The 15,704-nt window shown below is 40.1% G+C and overlaps 1 protein-coding gene across 6 annotated transcripts in view; it reads left to right on the top strand.

The window, feature by feature from the left end:
* Positions 1-829: 829 nt before the first annotated feature.
* Positions 830-15,704, top strand: part of uckl1b (uridine-cytidine kinase 1-like 1b) — a 16,663-nt gene continuing 1,788 nt past the window's right edge. Inside the window, exons 1-14 of one of the 6 annotated variants that reach the window (XM_026332029.1) lie at positions 830-969; positions 7,007-7,200; positions 7,810-7,916; positions 9,468-9,638; positions 9,902-9,973; positions 10,722-10,911; positions 11,168-11,229; positions 12,152-12,168; positions 14,010-14,108; positions 14,220-14,313; positions 14,780-14,842; positions 14,966-15,088; positions 15,451-15,558; positions 15,652-15,704. The exon at positions 15,652-15,704 is cut by the window's right edge and continues 104 nt beyond it. In XM_026332029.1, coding sequence (XP_026187814.1) covers positions 896-969; positions 7,007-7,200; positions 7,810-7,916; positions 9,468-9,638; positions 9,902-9,973; positions 10,722-10,911; positions 11,168-11,229; positions 12,152-12,168; positions 14,010-14,108; positions 14,220-14,313; positions 14,780-14,842; positions 14,966-15,088; positions 15,451-15,558; positions 15,652-15,704 — 1,427 coding nt within the window. In that variant the 5' untranslated portion in view covers positions 830-895. The other 5 variants (XM_026332028.1, XM_026332033.2, XM_026332030.2 and 2 more) reach the window with 5 other exon arrangements.

Raw genomic sequence — 15,704 nt, forward strand, 5'->3', positions numbered from 1 at the left:
GCCCTTGTGTCCTTCACCGTTGTGATGTGCCTTAGGCAGGGGCCGACCTTATCATCAATATTATTATTAGGCTTACTCATGTTATTATTTTTATGCATTTTATCATTGTTTATTTTGCATATCATATATTTACCATGTACTGGATATTTCCATTATCTATGCTACTATAAATAATAATGCATTATAATTATTATAATTATTATTACTATTATTTTTGTTGTTGTTGGTGTATATTTCTTCTCTCTACATCCATACCCATCCACTCTGACAGACACACACATCAATCACACCCTCAGGCATCACACACCCACAATTAATTCAACCTAATCATTTGCTACATTATTTAACTGTTATGTCATTTGGTCACTCTGGTCTTGTGTTTGTTGCACTTGTAAACACTGTCACTCCATGTTTGTAAAATAAAATTATTTTTAAAAATACATTTTTTCTATTTAGTTTAGCTTATAAAACTAAAGTCTTCCCTAGTACAGTAAAAAATTAAGTATTTTACATTTTACTTCAGGCTACTATCATTGAAATATTTACTTGTTGCAATTCAGAGAAAATGTTTTACATGCAATAAAATCACAGCAAAAATCTAAATAAGCTGTGTCTGCTTGCGATGAAATGACAAAATAATAAACGTTGAGGGTTCAGGGCTCCCACGTGCTGAGCCTCACCCACAGTCCGCTTTGGGAAAGGCCCGGTGTGATCGTGACACCGAGCATGCTGCGGGCTGGCACGGCCAAACGGTACCGTGCATGTCGGGTTTGAAGTCCCTCACAGACCACGCTGCCGGAGAGGCCTTCACCCAGTCAGATGGGATAGGCCTACAAGTCCCATGATGCATCAACGCTAACTGTCCTCTCAACACCTGATTGTCAACAGACTAGCAATGTCTGCCGCTAGCAGGGAGGAAAGGCTCGCAAAGATGGAGAACGAAGAGAAAAGCTCGTGTGTTTCAAACAGGTAAATCTGTTCGAGGTGTTGGCTTTTAACCGGTGGAGCCACACGACAACATTTGGGCAACTTTCTAAAAAACATACGGGCAGTAATTTTACTGGGTTAGCTAAGCATCTTTACGGAAACACGTCCTGTCACACTGTACAGACAGAGTCAGTCAGTGTAGCGTTACCTCATATAACAGTAATGTGCTGCCATAGTAATATTGGCTCACTGTAGGTGTCAAAGGAAGAGGACAGTGGCTTTTGTCCGCTTCACGCTGAGACTCGTCCCGTGTTTTACACGCGGCGCCTGCTAACGCGACTTCACTGTCATCTCCTCAAAGAGAAACACGACAGGAATATTTTAGGACACATGGTTTCCTGAAATATGTTAACACGGCGTCACTTTAGCTACAGAGAAAGTAATGGCCTGAATCAAACGGCGTGGAGTAAGAGACCGTTTTATTTAGCTAGCAGAGGGAGTTGGCACATGGTGGGAAGTCATTCTTTCCTTTTCTTTAGGGAAATTCCCGATTAACGTTACATCTGGTTTATGTGACTAATATCGAACGTACATGAATTACACACACGGTCACTTTGACCCCGATCAGTCAGCTCTGTACCCCTACAGCAAAATCCAGCATGCAACTTGGTGCAATACTTTCCTTTGCCACAAGAGGGTGGTGCTGACCTGATCAGTCCACCGAGGGTTCGATGCTGTTAGTAGACTCCCTGAATCCCTATCACCAGTGTTCATGTCATACTTTAACATGGTTGATGGTCAACATAAGTATATATAGTCATGTAGGCAGTCTAATGTAAGAGTGGAAGAAGAGAGTATTGGGTGATTTTGCTGAGCACATGTTGGTAAATTGGAAGGAATATATGAACACAATACAGTGTAATCCAAAGCAAAAAGCACCACAAACTAGAGGTCGACTGATGTGGTTCTTCATATGGTAGATGATGATACTGATCTTTACAAACTAGGGCAGCCGATGGCCAATACAGCTATGCAGATGTTTTTGTTTGTTTGTTTTGGCAATATGTCAGGCCTGATTTTCATTCACTGGGTTTTGGTAGCTTTTCTTACCTGTAAGATATGGCTGGTTGAAGGCTCCCTGTCATTAATGTTACAGTTGCAAAGTAGCCTGAGGCTATTTGCATTTATTTACATTTTGTTTCTAATTAATTCAACATATAGGGCTGTGGCAAATAAGAATTTAATGCCTGCTGTCTTCTCCTACAACATTCTTCTTTTCATTCTTCTAAAAGTTAATTACGCCCTCGTTTGGTAACATCCTGTGAGGTCTGGTAGAAAGGCAGCTTGGCTGACACAATGGCCAGTGTCACACAGGTTCCACAGCTACAAAACCCGCCTGCCAAGTTTTATTGTTTGTCTAATCTTTGCATATAAATGTGGTTTCATGAATCTGCTCTGCCTTTAGAAATAGACAAGGTGATGCATTTAGACGTTGAGTCATGCTGAAATATATTACACCTTTCTGACCTTTGTAAAATGTGACTTCTGTTTTCCATTTAGCACATTCAGTTTACTAAATAGTGTAACTCTTCTCTTACTGTACTTAAAATATTTGTTTTATTGAAATTTTACTTGTACTACCTACAACCCCGTTGTACTCCCTTCTAGCCATAGAGAGATGGCTCACTGTTGGTGTAACAACCAGTTCAGGCGTCTTTATTTTGACGTAGCTTTTTTACTTTACAGCTGTCTTCTGACTGTAGTGTAAAACAACAGCCACTGTCTCAAAACTACAGTGAGGTTTAGAGGAAAAACACAGACTTTCCTTGTGCCTCACCTGTGGTTTTAACAAAGAAATAAACAGAAATGAGTTGCTCGAGTCCTTACCCCAAATATTTTCAGACACTTTAAATGTTTCAAATCGTATCTAGTAGTAACTTCACTAAGCGCTGCGGTTTTAAGAAGTGGCAGTTTGGGTTTTTCCTGCAATGGCAAAAAACAGTCTTTGATCTGATCTGTGAGTACAACAGATTGTCTGTACAAGTTGTGAACAGGGAGGAGTGTCAGTGTGGGCATGGGTACCCAGGGCTGTTCTTCAGACTGTCAGCTGAGAGAGCAGTAGAGGTAGTGTTGGGTTTCATCATGCTGTTTATTCCGTGTGAGGGAAGTTAGGGAGGGAACAGCCCTTTATGTATGCGTGTGCATGGTCGCGTTTGCTGCCGTGCCAACGTCTCCAGAGTCTGCTGTAAGGCACACCGAGACATCGCGAGTCCCTGCAGGGCAAAGCACATCGCCTTCCCTCCGTCATGTTTTCTCCATCTCGCTTCTCTCCATTGCTCCCTCTTTTCACTTCCCCAGCGCAGCCTGAGCCATCTCTCTTGTGAATTCAGTCAGCTGCGTCAACATCAGAGGGGAATAATAGCTGCCTGTTTGCCTGTTCCCACTTTTTCCCTGGTTTGTTTCTTGGTGTCTCTGTCGCTCCTTTCTGGTTCCTCTTTCACCTCCAGCCACATATTGCAACACTGACCGTCAGGGACAGATGACCCAGGCTTGGAATTTGTATGTGTTTGTTTGTGTGTGTGTGTGTGTGTGTGTGTCTGTGTTTCTCTATGTGTGTGTGTGTGCCAGGAGTGGGAAGGTCTGGCTCTAACCTGATGCTATTAATACCACCTAATGAACATAATCTGGAGGGTAGGTTATCCTCTTACATTTGTTGGTTGGACGAATCAGGGGAGGAGTGGAGACTGAGTGAAAGAGGAGGGAAAAGCTGTGCTGTAGTTTGACTCAGTCGAGTTCCCTCTTCCAAGCTGCAGTGCCTTCTCTCTCTCTCTGTAGCTGCACTGAATGGAAGAAACTGAAAGCTAAACAGCTGTTTAAAGTTTCGTTTCTCGTCCATGCTGATTACCCTCTGTATTGCCTACCCTCCGTCTGTCTCATTGTGGATGTGTTGTTCCAGAGCACAATGTGGTTAAGTGCTGTATTGTGCTTGACTGTATGTATATACTGAGGCAGAAATATAAAATTAAGACTGAACTTGTGGAGTACACAAAGTGGAAGCCATAATTATATTGTCTCCAGCTATGAACTCACTCCCGGCTTACTCAGGAGCTAGAATATCTGGCTGTTGGACTCTGAGAGATGATGGCAGGTAAGTGCCTTTTATTTATTTATTTATTTCGATTTATTTCCTCTAATTCTAGTACCATGTGTATCATGTACACTACAAAATTTTGGGTCACTTTTATTTTTCTTTTCTTCTCTTCATATCTGGATCAACAGGAATGACAGCTCCTTTTGTAATGTGGCCTGTGGCATTTCGTTGACATGTTTAAGCAAAGTTGGCTTAGTGACACCAATTTGTGCAACTTACTTTGATAGTGTTTTTGTGCTGACTTTAGAAGGTTTAAGTGCAATCATACAGTGATTATTGTTTTGTTATTATTTTACACAATTCTGTAACAGGTTCTTCATACAGCACGAAGGGAAATGAAACTTTGGAAAAGGTTGTTTTGTCTTAGGTATTTGAGGAGTTTGGTCAGACGGTTATGTTATATTGAATGTTTTTACAGTATGCCATGCTGTCACATACTATGAGTTGTCAGTTTATTAGGAACACCTAGATGAAACTTAGTCTAATGCAGCAGTGATAATGTTCAGTTTTTGTTCAGACTCAGGTAGGTATGGATTCAGAGACACACATTTATTTTGGAGGCTGTAGTTTGTGGTGCTGTTGAATTGTACCTGGTTATATTAACACGTGTTCCTATTATTTTGCCCACCTCAACAAGGGTAGGCTGTATGACAGAAACATCTGTGTGTAATGCGGTATAGCTCTGCCTCTAAAATAATGATAGAGTCCACTCAACACAAATCTACAATTTAAAGAAAAACTGATCATTGTCCCCTTTAGACCAAGGCCTTACTGTAAGACTGTTGCATTAGACTGTTCGTTTTATCCAGGTGTAATCACTAAACTGACAACTGAGTGCATACCAATACTGATATTGTAAAGTAGTTTAATTATTTAATGTGAACTGTATTGACCAGCCGTAACGCAAACTGAACTTCAAAGTTGCGCTTCATGCCCTGTAGATTTAGGATTGGGTGGGGTCCAGTGAAAGTACAGTTTGTGTGAGCTGTATTTGTGTCACGCTCCTCAAAACCATGGAGTTTTAAAGTTTTCTATGGTTGAAACAGATACTGTATTACCCTGTGCCTGGACCACGGCTGACTACATGGCCTAGATAGCCCAGGCCTCAGATCAGTATATGTTATGTTCAGGAGCACTGAGTACTGTGGCTGTAACCACTGAACAAGGGTATGATTCAGCATAATGAACTAGGCTAATCTTTTATGGCACCCTGGTTTGGTTTTAACAGATAACCCAGCTGAACTGTGCCGCATTCATGCTCTGTGTTTTCTCTCAGTCTCAGCCCGTTCCTTGGGATCATCCAGGCTCAAGAAACCCTGGTATGATAAGATCTTGTTTGCTTCACCTGAGACCTCTTGACATGCCACCTGCGGAGGTGTACGACCTATATAAAGGTGTGGAAGTCAAGAGTTGACTGGATAACAGAGAAATAGAGGCACTCCTAGGACTGCTCTCTTACACAGCTTACTCTAGTTATGGCATGTGGCTTTTTACAGTCCTCACTGGGTGAAGTGTGGATGTCTCGGATATTGCAGTAAGTGTTGCTAGCAACCAGTACCTAGTTACACTTGGTTACTCAACAAAATGTTTGTAAAACAACTAAGGCAGCATTTGTTTTTCGTAATATCTTTGCGATTGTCCCAGAGCTGCTAAATATTTGACATCAGTGAATTGAAAGAAAGCTCGTGATTGTGTAGTTGCTGTTTTTCACTACAATACTTTGTGTTGTCAGTGCTGCAGAGATAATTTGGCCTTTGTCTGACTAGACTTTTGCAAGAGAGGTGAAGAAAGTTTCCCATGGGAAGTTGAGTTTTAGATGTTTTGCTCAGCACTGTGACAGGCCCGTGCTTTGAGCCGTTGTTCGCTGCTCTGAATCCTAATTAGCCCCATGCGTTAAGTGAATGGTAATGCCCATTTTTCACTTCACTTGCAATGTTAATAAGCCAAACTCTTATTCTCTGGGTCAGGTTTTTAACTATATTCTCATATAATGTTACAAAAGTGGAAAATCAATCACAGAAGTCTGCAGGTTTTTTGAAATGCAAGACAATTGCACTAGGTATTAGATAAAAAAGTGGAAATCCTGTTATTATTATTACTGTGCCATGAACCATGTGTTAGTGACTATTGTGTTTTGTTGAAACAGACTATGCAAATTCTGTGCCTGGCTCCTTTAAGAGCCTCATACCTGTTTTGAATGAGCTTGTTGTAATTTGTTTGAGGATCATTGGTGGCACTCTCACTGTATGGCTCACACACATGGTTCAGCTGCAAAACTGACCACAGGACTAAATGCATGTAGTCGCAACAGCCTTTACAGTCTGAGCTATGCACTGAAGGTGGTATGCCTGCAGCAGTCATACTCTGCAAGCCTGGACAAAGCTAACCTGTTGGAGATGTAACAACTAAACATTAACCCATGACAGGGTAACACAAAACTAACTTAGATGTATTTCCTGTTAACTGGGTCAACTTTCTTCAATGTCCATCTGTGCTTCTATTCTAGTGATGCACTCTAACAGGAAGCTTTAACAGGAAGGACCTGTCCTATCTCTAAGACGATCTTGTTGACCACATTTTGTAGTGCCATCATTACTGTCTTGTTTTTGCAACGCTGTTAACACAATTGTTAAAATAGAACTCACTAATAATGAGCAGTTCTTGTTCCATGGTGTTGTGCTGCTCTAGTAAAATTAAAAACCCCTGTCATACTGTAAACAATCATTTTATTATATACTACATGATGGGATGGAATTGTTTATAATAATAGTTTAGGTTGAACAAAAAACATTTTAAAGGTGTACCAAGTTGTATGCAAGACCAGCATTTTTTCCAGTTTTATAAAATATGCACAAATAAAAGCCAAAAAAATGCATTCAATAACACTAAATACTAATGATGTGCTATATTGTGTTTGTTGCATTACAGTGGATGTGGTGAGGGATCATTGGACAGGCTTCTCCCCTCTGTAAGCACAGGTCTGTCACCTAGAAAAAGGACCACCAGCCAGTGTAAGTCTGAACCTCCTCTCCTACGCACCTCCAAACGAACCATCTACACGGCTGGACGCCCCCCCTGGTACAACGAGCACGGCACGCAGTCCAAAGAGGCCTTTGTTATTGGTAGGACGCTAGCTTTTTCTTTTCTTGTAGTTTTCTTTTTGTTGTTTTTTGTTTGTTTTTTTTAAGAGTACCTTAATACAAAAAAATAGCACCAATACCTTTTTTCAGAGCGATTTCTCTAAACTCCAAAGGAGAAAGAAGCAGCTCCAGACTAAATCAAGCACCAAATCTGAAATGTATTTTTCTATTACACGTTTGAGTCTTGTCAGTCTTTAGCACACAGGAATAAGCTGATAACAAGTGTCTCTCGCAGAAATAAGCACTTACCATGTTTACTGCTAATGGGTATTGACATACTCATTCCGTGTCATTATTGACATTTTAATTGAGGTGGTTCTGTTTTGCTACGAGACGTATCGGTTAAAGTGTGTTTAGTGAAAGGAATTTCTGAAAATGCCTTCACCTGTTAGCCCGTGGTGCCTCAGGGTGTTTCTACCTGCCTCCCTATATGCAAAAAGAAACCCCAAAGAACCTCAGTATGCATGTATTGTAACTTGGTGTCCTGCCGAGCTGTAGATTTTTTTTTTTTCCTCCCAAGCGTTTTAAAGTTATACAGATCAACATTTTGCAAATATTGTTTGAAGTCTGTATGTAAATATTTTGTCACAGGTCTGTGTGGTGGGAGCGCTTCAGGAAAAACAACCGTAGCCAGGAAGATCATTGAAGCTCTAGATGTTCCATGGGTTGTATTGCTCTCTATGGACTCTTTTTACAAGGTGTGTGTATGTGTGCAGTGTGTGTTTTATGTGTGTACCATATTCTGGAATATTAGTCGCTTAGTTGAACAGGAAAAATCTAAGCTGTTCGGTGTACAAGTCACATTTTTAATTATACTAATTATAGTCTAAATTAGCCTATGAAGAGGCATAGGCTAGGCACAACAACAAGCAGAAGTGTATTATGGAATCATTCATCCAAGTTTAACAACTCTGCCAACGTCAGGGAGAAGGTGAAGCGGCGTGTCCACCTTCTCTCTCAGGTTCCCTAAATGCCGACACTCACTCCAAACTCTGTTTCTACAAAACTTTTCGCTGCATACTTAATCACCGCAGTTTAAAGTCTGCAGTCAACTCTTTCTTTTGGACAGCATTTTCACTTGCGTTACACTCAGTAATAGTTTAGGGTGAACATAAGTGTTTTTATGTTTTCCGGTGGTACAGTATTACCACCAGTTGAGTCAAGAGTGCCATCTAACACTAGTGACTACTTGACATAGTGACAGTAAATTAACACATATAAGTCACTTTTCCTGTATAAGTCACATGACAAGCCACAGGAGTAAAAAAAAAAACTTGTAGTCTGGAAAATACTGAACATGTCCATTTGAATGCCCTTGTTTCTGAATGTGGTGGTGTGACTTTAAGCTGTTGCAAACCTGTTATTAAATGTAAATATGTTGAGTGTCAAAAGGATAAAATATTGGAACGTGGGTGAGTCAAAAAGAGAAGCACAGTGGCAAGTGCACTGAGGAGAAAAAGAGTGCTGGAGAGTATTCACGCAAGGGTCATTCATGCCACTCTATACTGTGCCTCCACCCACTCTCTAGTTATGCAATCCTGTCACAACCTGACAGCAGCATTTCAGACTGTAGGAGGGATTTACCAGTAACCAGTGGTACTATAACCCCCAGCAAGTGCCAGTGTGCACATTGCATTTCCAGAGCTTGGTGTCAAAAGCATGTATTCTGAAATCAGTGTGGTTTTTTTTTTTTGTTTGTTTTTTTGTTTTTTGTTTTTTTTTTTGAAATTCTGCGTCCTCTTTTTGCTTTGGAAAGCAGAAGGGTTGCTTCGTGAGAAACTTGGTTTATCATATTAACTGTAAAAGCTGTTCACTTGAGAAGGGGGTGTTGCTGTTCTGAAACTGCCAAATACCAGGTCTGGGGTTATAATGCTCAACCACCCTAAGGGCACACACACACACACACACACCAGCTGGTATGGACGTCATAGCGGCACATGATGTTCTCCTAAATTTAGGTCCCTTGACTTCAACTCCCTCTCTTCTCTAGTGTAAGTTTGTGCAAATTCAGCACCAAACCATTATTTAAGCATGAATATTTTTTGCTGCGACACATTTTAGTAGTGTTTTATTACTATTTTATTCCTGATATGTTTATATATCAATACTTGTGTCTAAGCAGAAGCCAGAGACTGAGACAGAGGAAGTATTGAACTCAGGAGTAATATTGAATTGAACTTGCAAAGCCTTGTTGTTGTAGCAAGGTTTCTTTAAAGTCACTCCAACATTATTGTGATGGTTGTCCTCAGGTGTTGTCTCCAGAACAGCAGACTCTGGCTGCCAGCAACGACTATAACTTTGACCACCCTGATGCCTTTGACTTTGATTTGCTGACACACATCTTGCGCAAACTCAAACAGGGCAAGAGTGTGAAAATCCCTGTGTATGACTTTACAACTCATGGGAGACAGAAAGAGTGGGTAAGGTTGATTGTACACCCTGTGATAATGCAATATCTAAGTTAATGAGTAGTATGTAATCTCAGTTTCTCAATTACCCAGGAGCTTTTTAATCTTTGCTAGATATTTTAGTCTTATATCAAATCTGTTACTCCAGATGGCCGAGAACAAATGCTCTTGTAATTTTTGTCTTCTACTATTTATATTTTAATGTCTATTAACTACAGTTAGACATATGTCCAGACACTTTTCACTGCAATGCTACATTCACATGTCCACCACAGAAAACCGTATATGGAGCCAGTGTTATCATCTTTGAGGGAATCATGTCTTTCGTGGACAAGGAACTCTTAAAGGTAGGGGAGGACTATTGACATCAATCATTTTCAGCTGGTTGGTGTCAGATTTTTTGTCACTTATGCTTGTGTTTTTTTTTTTGTTTGTTTTTTTTTTTTTTTTTCTGCAAGTACAAAGGCCTTTTAAATGAATGATCCCTGGTTGTCAACAAATTTAAAAGTAGACATATTCAAAACTCAGGATTGGACTTAACATATCAGCCAATATCACAAATATATTGAAATCTGTGTATACGTCAGCTGGTAGGTGCCCAGAAACACAAATGTGAAAAAATACACCTATAAACTGTTGGTGCATCAAATAGTTTGTAAAACAAAATTCACTAATTTAATTGATTTAATTTATCCTTATCCTCATGTATAACTTTCACTCATTTCTATGTATCTCTATTACATTTTACATAGTTTTAAAAGAAAACCCATTTCAGGGTTTGATTTTTTTTTTTTCCATCCATCCATTCATCCTTATCATCCTTTATGGACACATTTCTTTCCTGAGCATTTCTCGGTGGTTGTCATGCAAAAGAAAGTATCAATTTCAATGACAGTAAACCACAAGCTCTTCAAAGAATATGGCACAGATATGAGCAGAGATTTGATGGTGCAGTTTGAACTAAGCACAAGCCAAAAACTGAAGCAGCACTGGATATTTAGCTGCCATTTTCCTCATATCTTCTTCGTGTGAATCAGTGTTGTAAAGCTTTATGTTCAGCTGACCATATTGTTTCTGTTACATGTCCCCTGTTAGTTGCTGGACATGAAGATTTTTGTGGACACAGACTCTGACATCCGGCTCGTGCGTCGGCTTAGGAGAGACATTTCAGAAAGGGGCCGAGACATTGTGGGAGTCATCAAACAGTACAACAAGTTTGTCAAGCCGGCGTTTGAGCAGTACATTGAACCCACCATGCGCCTGGCTGATATTGTGGTGCCACGTGGTGTGTAAATCTACATGCACACATATTTATATAGATTCAGTTTAACATAACTACTACTGTGATGCTAGTGACATGAAACAGGATTGAAATATTTAATTTCACTATACAGTGCAACATTTACTGTACACAGGTATGTTGTGTTTGGAGTTCAGTGAAACTTTCTTGCACTTTACAACATTAAGCTAAATAAGTCACTGTATGTTTTCAAACTCCCATGATTCCACATTATAATCATGTGACTTTGTCATCCTTTCAGGTGGCGGCAACATGGTGGCCATTGATTTGATTGTGCAGCATGTCCACAGTCAGCTGGAGAAGGTGAGACAGGTCACACTTACAAACCAACACACACACCACAACACTTGTGTTTTTATTATTATGGCCCTTCATTCTTCCTCTTTTTTTGTAATTTAATTTAATTTGGTTTCTGACGCATCATCTGGCATCTGCACTGTGTAGTTGTAAGCAACCCTTCATTGGTGTGTAAGTAATTGCAAGCTCCATCTAGTGGATAGAAAATTCACTGCACAGACTTTGATTTTGAAGACGGATGAATGTGGATGTTTGCTCCTGGCTCATTCAGTACACATGAAACGAATGAGTTATCAGGTAAACTATTACTTGATAAATACACACAGTCTTTTTTTGGGAGGCTTTTTCAGTATGTGTGTGTGTGCACGTTTCCTGTTCTTTAAATTAAATACTGTGCACTATTGCATTTTTAGCGAAACACATATTTTTATATTTTCTGTTTTTTAAGTCAAAATACCACAGATTAGTTACTGCTGTGTACAAGTACAGCGAGACACACAATCTTATACACATATTCTAAAGTTTTCAGGTTCCTAATGGTTGGAAATGTTTTGTTTTGGTTTTTTTTCTTCAATAACAATTTACTGATTTTCTAAGGTCTCACAAAAGTTTCTTTGTTAGAAGAAAATCAAATAATTGAATAATAAATAATGAGATGAATCATAGAACTGTTGTAATGATTTGAAAAAACTTAACATTTGTAGCTTTTATTGGTCTAATTAAGATAGCCTAAGAAGACAGAAAGAAAGGAGTCAGTGGTGAATGTCGATTCATAGCATGTTATATTTCCTTACCACTACACACATACACACACACACACACACACACACACACACACACAAACACAAACAAACATACATACATGTTGGTCATGGACGAGTCTCACACTCTCTCCCCCTCCTCCCCCAAATCGCTCCATGGCTCACAGCGCGAGCTCAGCGTCAGGTAGAGTGGCCTTTATCCTGTCTGTCATTCTCTTCTCACCATCTGCCCAGTTTTCTCTCCGCTCCAGCTTCTTACTGAGGGAAAGAAAAAGAGGACAGCAAAACCAACCTTCCACTGTTCTGCTGGCTGCCATGGCACATCACCAGGCGGCACTCTAGTACTGTGTCTGTGAACCAAATATAGGTAATTCGCGGTTAGTCTTAAGAGTAGAACGCCGTGCCAAAATATTTTAAAGACTTAACCCAGATCAGTATGAAATAAATGTATAAAACACATGAAAACAGCTGTCAGTAATTTGAAAGTAGAGCTTAGATGAAAAGTTTGGAAGTGATGTGGTGCAGCCAGCATTTAATGTAAAGATGTTGGTTTTCCCTCTTTCGGCCTTTTACAGAAATGACAACTTACTTTCTTCCTGCCTTCTGTGTCTAAAAATATACCAGTGAGTCAAGTCACTGACCCCTCCTTTGAGCGGCAACAGGAATAAGAGAGAGTGACTATAACAGAAAGCGAGCGAGAGGAAGCTCTTGCTACAGCTATTGTTGACTATCACATACCTCAGCCACAGAGAAAGTTTCCAATACCCTACTACAAAGCGCTGAGTTTTTCCATTGAATGTCGGCCACAGTATCTGAGACAAAGAGCGAGAGGAAGTGAGCTTGGTGTCTGTCTTTAGACACAGGATGTGCTGGGGCCTATGAGCTGAAATACCAACCTCTACTGTTCTACACAGTGAAAGAGTGACAGCAGCGCACGATAACTTGTGCACCTCCCACGCGTACACACAATGGATGCACGTGTATAGATAATGAAAATCTGATCCAAAACTTGCTTCTTCGCGCTTCAACCCTAACATCTGTAAAGGATTTAAAAGCATGGTGCTCAGCATATGTTTTTCTCATTATCATGACCAGGAATTATTATTTGACTTAAAATGACCCTTAAGTGTTTAAGTACATTTCTGTGACATTTGACATTTTCAGCTCTGCTGTCACCCTTTTCACTGTGTGATCCCTTCATCCTTTCATCCACCTGATGTTGCGTCTCTTCTCATTTTTTTCCTCCTCTTATCTGTTGTTGTCTTTCTGTGTCTCCTCTGTTGTGTTTGTTGTGTTTCGTCAAAAAACTCTCCCCTTAGAGGAAACTTCGCTGGGATATGTGAGCAGATTTGCTATGATTTCTCTTTTCATTGCATCTGGCAAATTTAACTCAGTGACATTATAAATACTGTAGTATCACCATAACTGTATCACTGAGTATTTTTAGCAGTGTGTTCTTCTAGAGCCCAGGGTAGAGCTATGCTTAACTAGATATTGAAACCTAATGTTTACACTGTGTGTGGAATATTGCTGTGTTAATACAAGTACATGGAGACATGTCATGGAAAATCACATTCATGCATTTTATTAATGTCGCAGTACTTTTCTTCCTTAATCTTTATGTTTTATGTTAATTTTAAATATATTAGTTTTGTTTTTGATGTTCTTTTCCATTATCATAGTCTCTGTGCTCTTGTTTTTTTTTTTTTAAATATTTAACACTGGCACTGTGTGTTTTGCAGTTTTGTGCATTTCCATTTTTTCAACCAACCCTGTTGAAGTGGTTGCACCCTATCATTATCAACTTTGCTCTAATTTCTACTGAAAAATGATTTGAGCATGTATCGTGTGTGTGTTTTCTGAATGTGCATACAGTTCTTATGTGCACGTTTGTGTGTGAACTTGCAGAAGTGTTGTTTGCCAAGTATTTGTGTGTCTTGTATTTATGTATCTGTCCTCCTTCCCTCTTTCCACTCTTCTCACCGTGCACCACCCCCGCTCTGCTGTTTGTTGCTGTGGTTACAGGGCAGCCCTGGCTTCTGCACACCAGGCTCAACCCCTCCCCCAGACCCTCAGCGTTCTCGAGAGCACGCCCCAGGTCAGGGGCATGCACACAATCATCAGGTAAAAGCTGATCTGGACATAATCTGTTTCCATCTTGGAGCAAACTGCAGTGTGGAGCACCTGCCCCTTGTATAAATTTTGTACCTTTCTTTTCCTAATTACCACATTTAGAAACAAGGAAACAAGCCGTGATGAGTTCATCTTCTACTCCAAGAGGTTGATGCGTCTGTTAATCGAGCGAGCCCTCTCCTTCCTCCCATCACAGGTGCCTAACACTGAGATGCGTTCATGCATAGCACTGCCTAGAGGTTCTGTAGTTCTTTATATTAAGTAGCACTTTGAACTGTTACATGAGTGTAGATGATGCAGATGTGTAGGAAAAGGAAAGTGTGACACAGCTGATGGATTGACAGATGCTGACAGGTAGAGTGAGATTCAGCACAGTATGGGGAAAATATTAATGGAAAAAGACTAAGTGCTTGTATTTGCTGAAAAGAAAATCAGCCAAACACGTAGCAGCCTGTGGCATGAGCAAGGAAACTTATCAAGTTTACCACAATGGAAAGTTTCTCTACCTTAACCATAAAATGCTTTATATTATACAGGCACAGCTGACAATTTGTAATTTGCTGCGTCTGGTCACAAAATATTTTCCTGGCTTCTGTAGTGCAGTATAGTGCTGTGATCAGCACTTTGCTCACACTGCTATGATTTTTTTAATATTATCTCAGATCCACGTAGTCCAGACCCCCCAAGGAGAGGATTATGAAGGCAGGACTTTCCACGGGAAGAGGGTGAGTGAACTCCATTTGCTTCCTGCGGTCTTCTCAACTCTTTTTGATTTTTAAAGACCAATCAGAAAAAAGTTTTGTTGATGCAATTAACCTCTCCAGTTCTTGTCTTTTCTTTCTCTTTAGATAACAGGCGTGTCCATCCTGCGAGCTGGGGAGACCATGGAGCCAGCGCTGAGGGCTGTCTGCAAAGATGTGCGCATTGGCAAAATCCTTATCCAGACCAACCAGGATACAGGAGAACCTGAGGTGCTGATTTTAATTGTGGCTGATAGGTTAGAGAACTGTAGCAGTTCTTCAGTGGAACTGTATCAAGGATTTTGCTGTCATTACAATGTACATAACACCAGTGTCCCAAAGTTTCCAACCAGTTTTTGCTTACTGACATATTAATGCATTCCTAAATGTGATTTTTTTTTTTTTTTTTTTTTTGTGGTTTAGTATGGTCTTCTTTTTTCATCATACTTGCTCATTTACATGTCCTTTCAAGGACATTTGACAATTAGGTTACTTCTGCATGATGTCACCTATGATGTAATACCAGAATATAGGTACTGGTCATGTATATTATATTTTGGTATTAATCACATTTTTTCTCTAAACATTGTCAGCTTCATTACCTGCGCCTACCGAAAGACATCAGTGAAGATCATGTGATTCTAATGGACTGTACTGTGTCCACTGGAGCTGCTGCCATGATGGCAGTACGAGTCCTGTTGGTGGGTGTGCCTGATGGTTCACTTTTTCATTACACCTGCTGTGTCTTATATTCCTGATATACCATGCTTTCATGGACATGTTTTTATTTTCAGGACCACGATGTTCAGGAGGACAAGATCCTGCTGGTGTCTTTGCTGATGGCTGA

Source organism: Mastacembelus armatus, chromosome 7 (assembly GCF_900324485.2).
Source record: "Mastacembelus armatus chromosome 7, fMasArm1.2, whole genome shotgun sequence".
NCBI classification, from domain to species: Eukaryota; Metazoa; Chordata; class Actinopteri; order Synbranchiformes; family Mastacembelidae; genus Mastacembelus; species Mastacembelus armatus.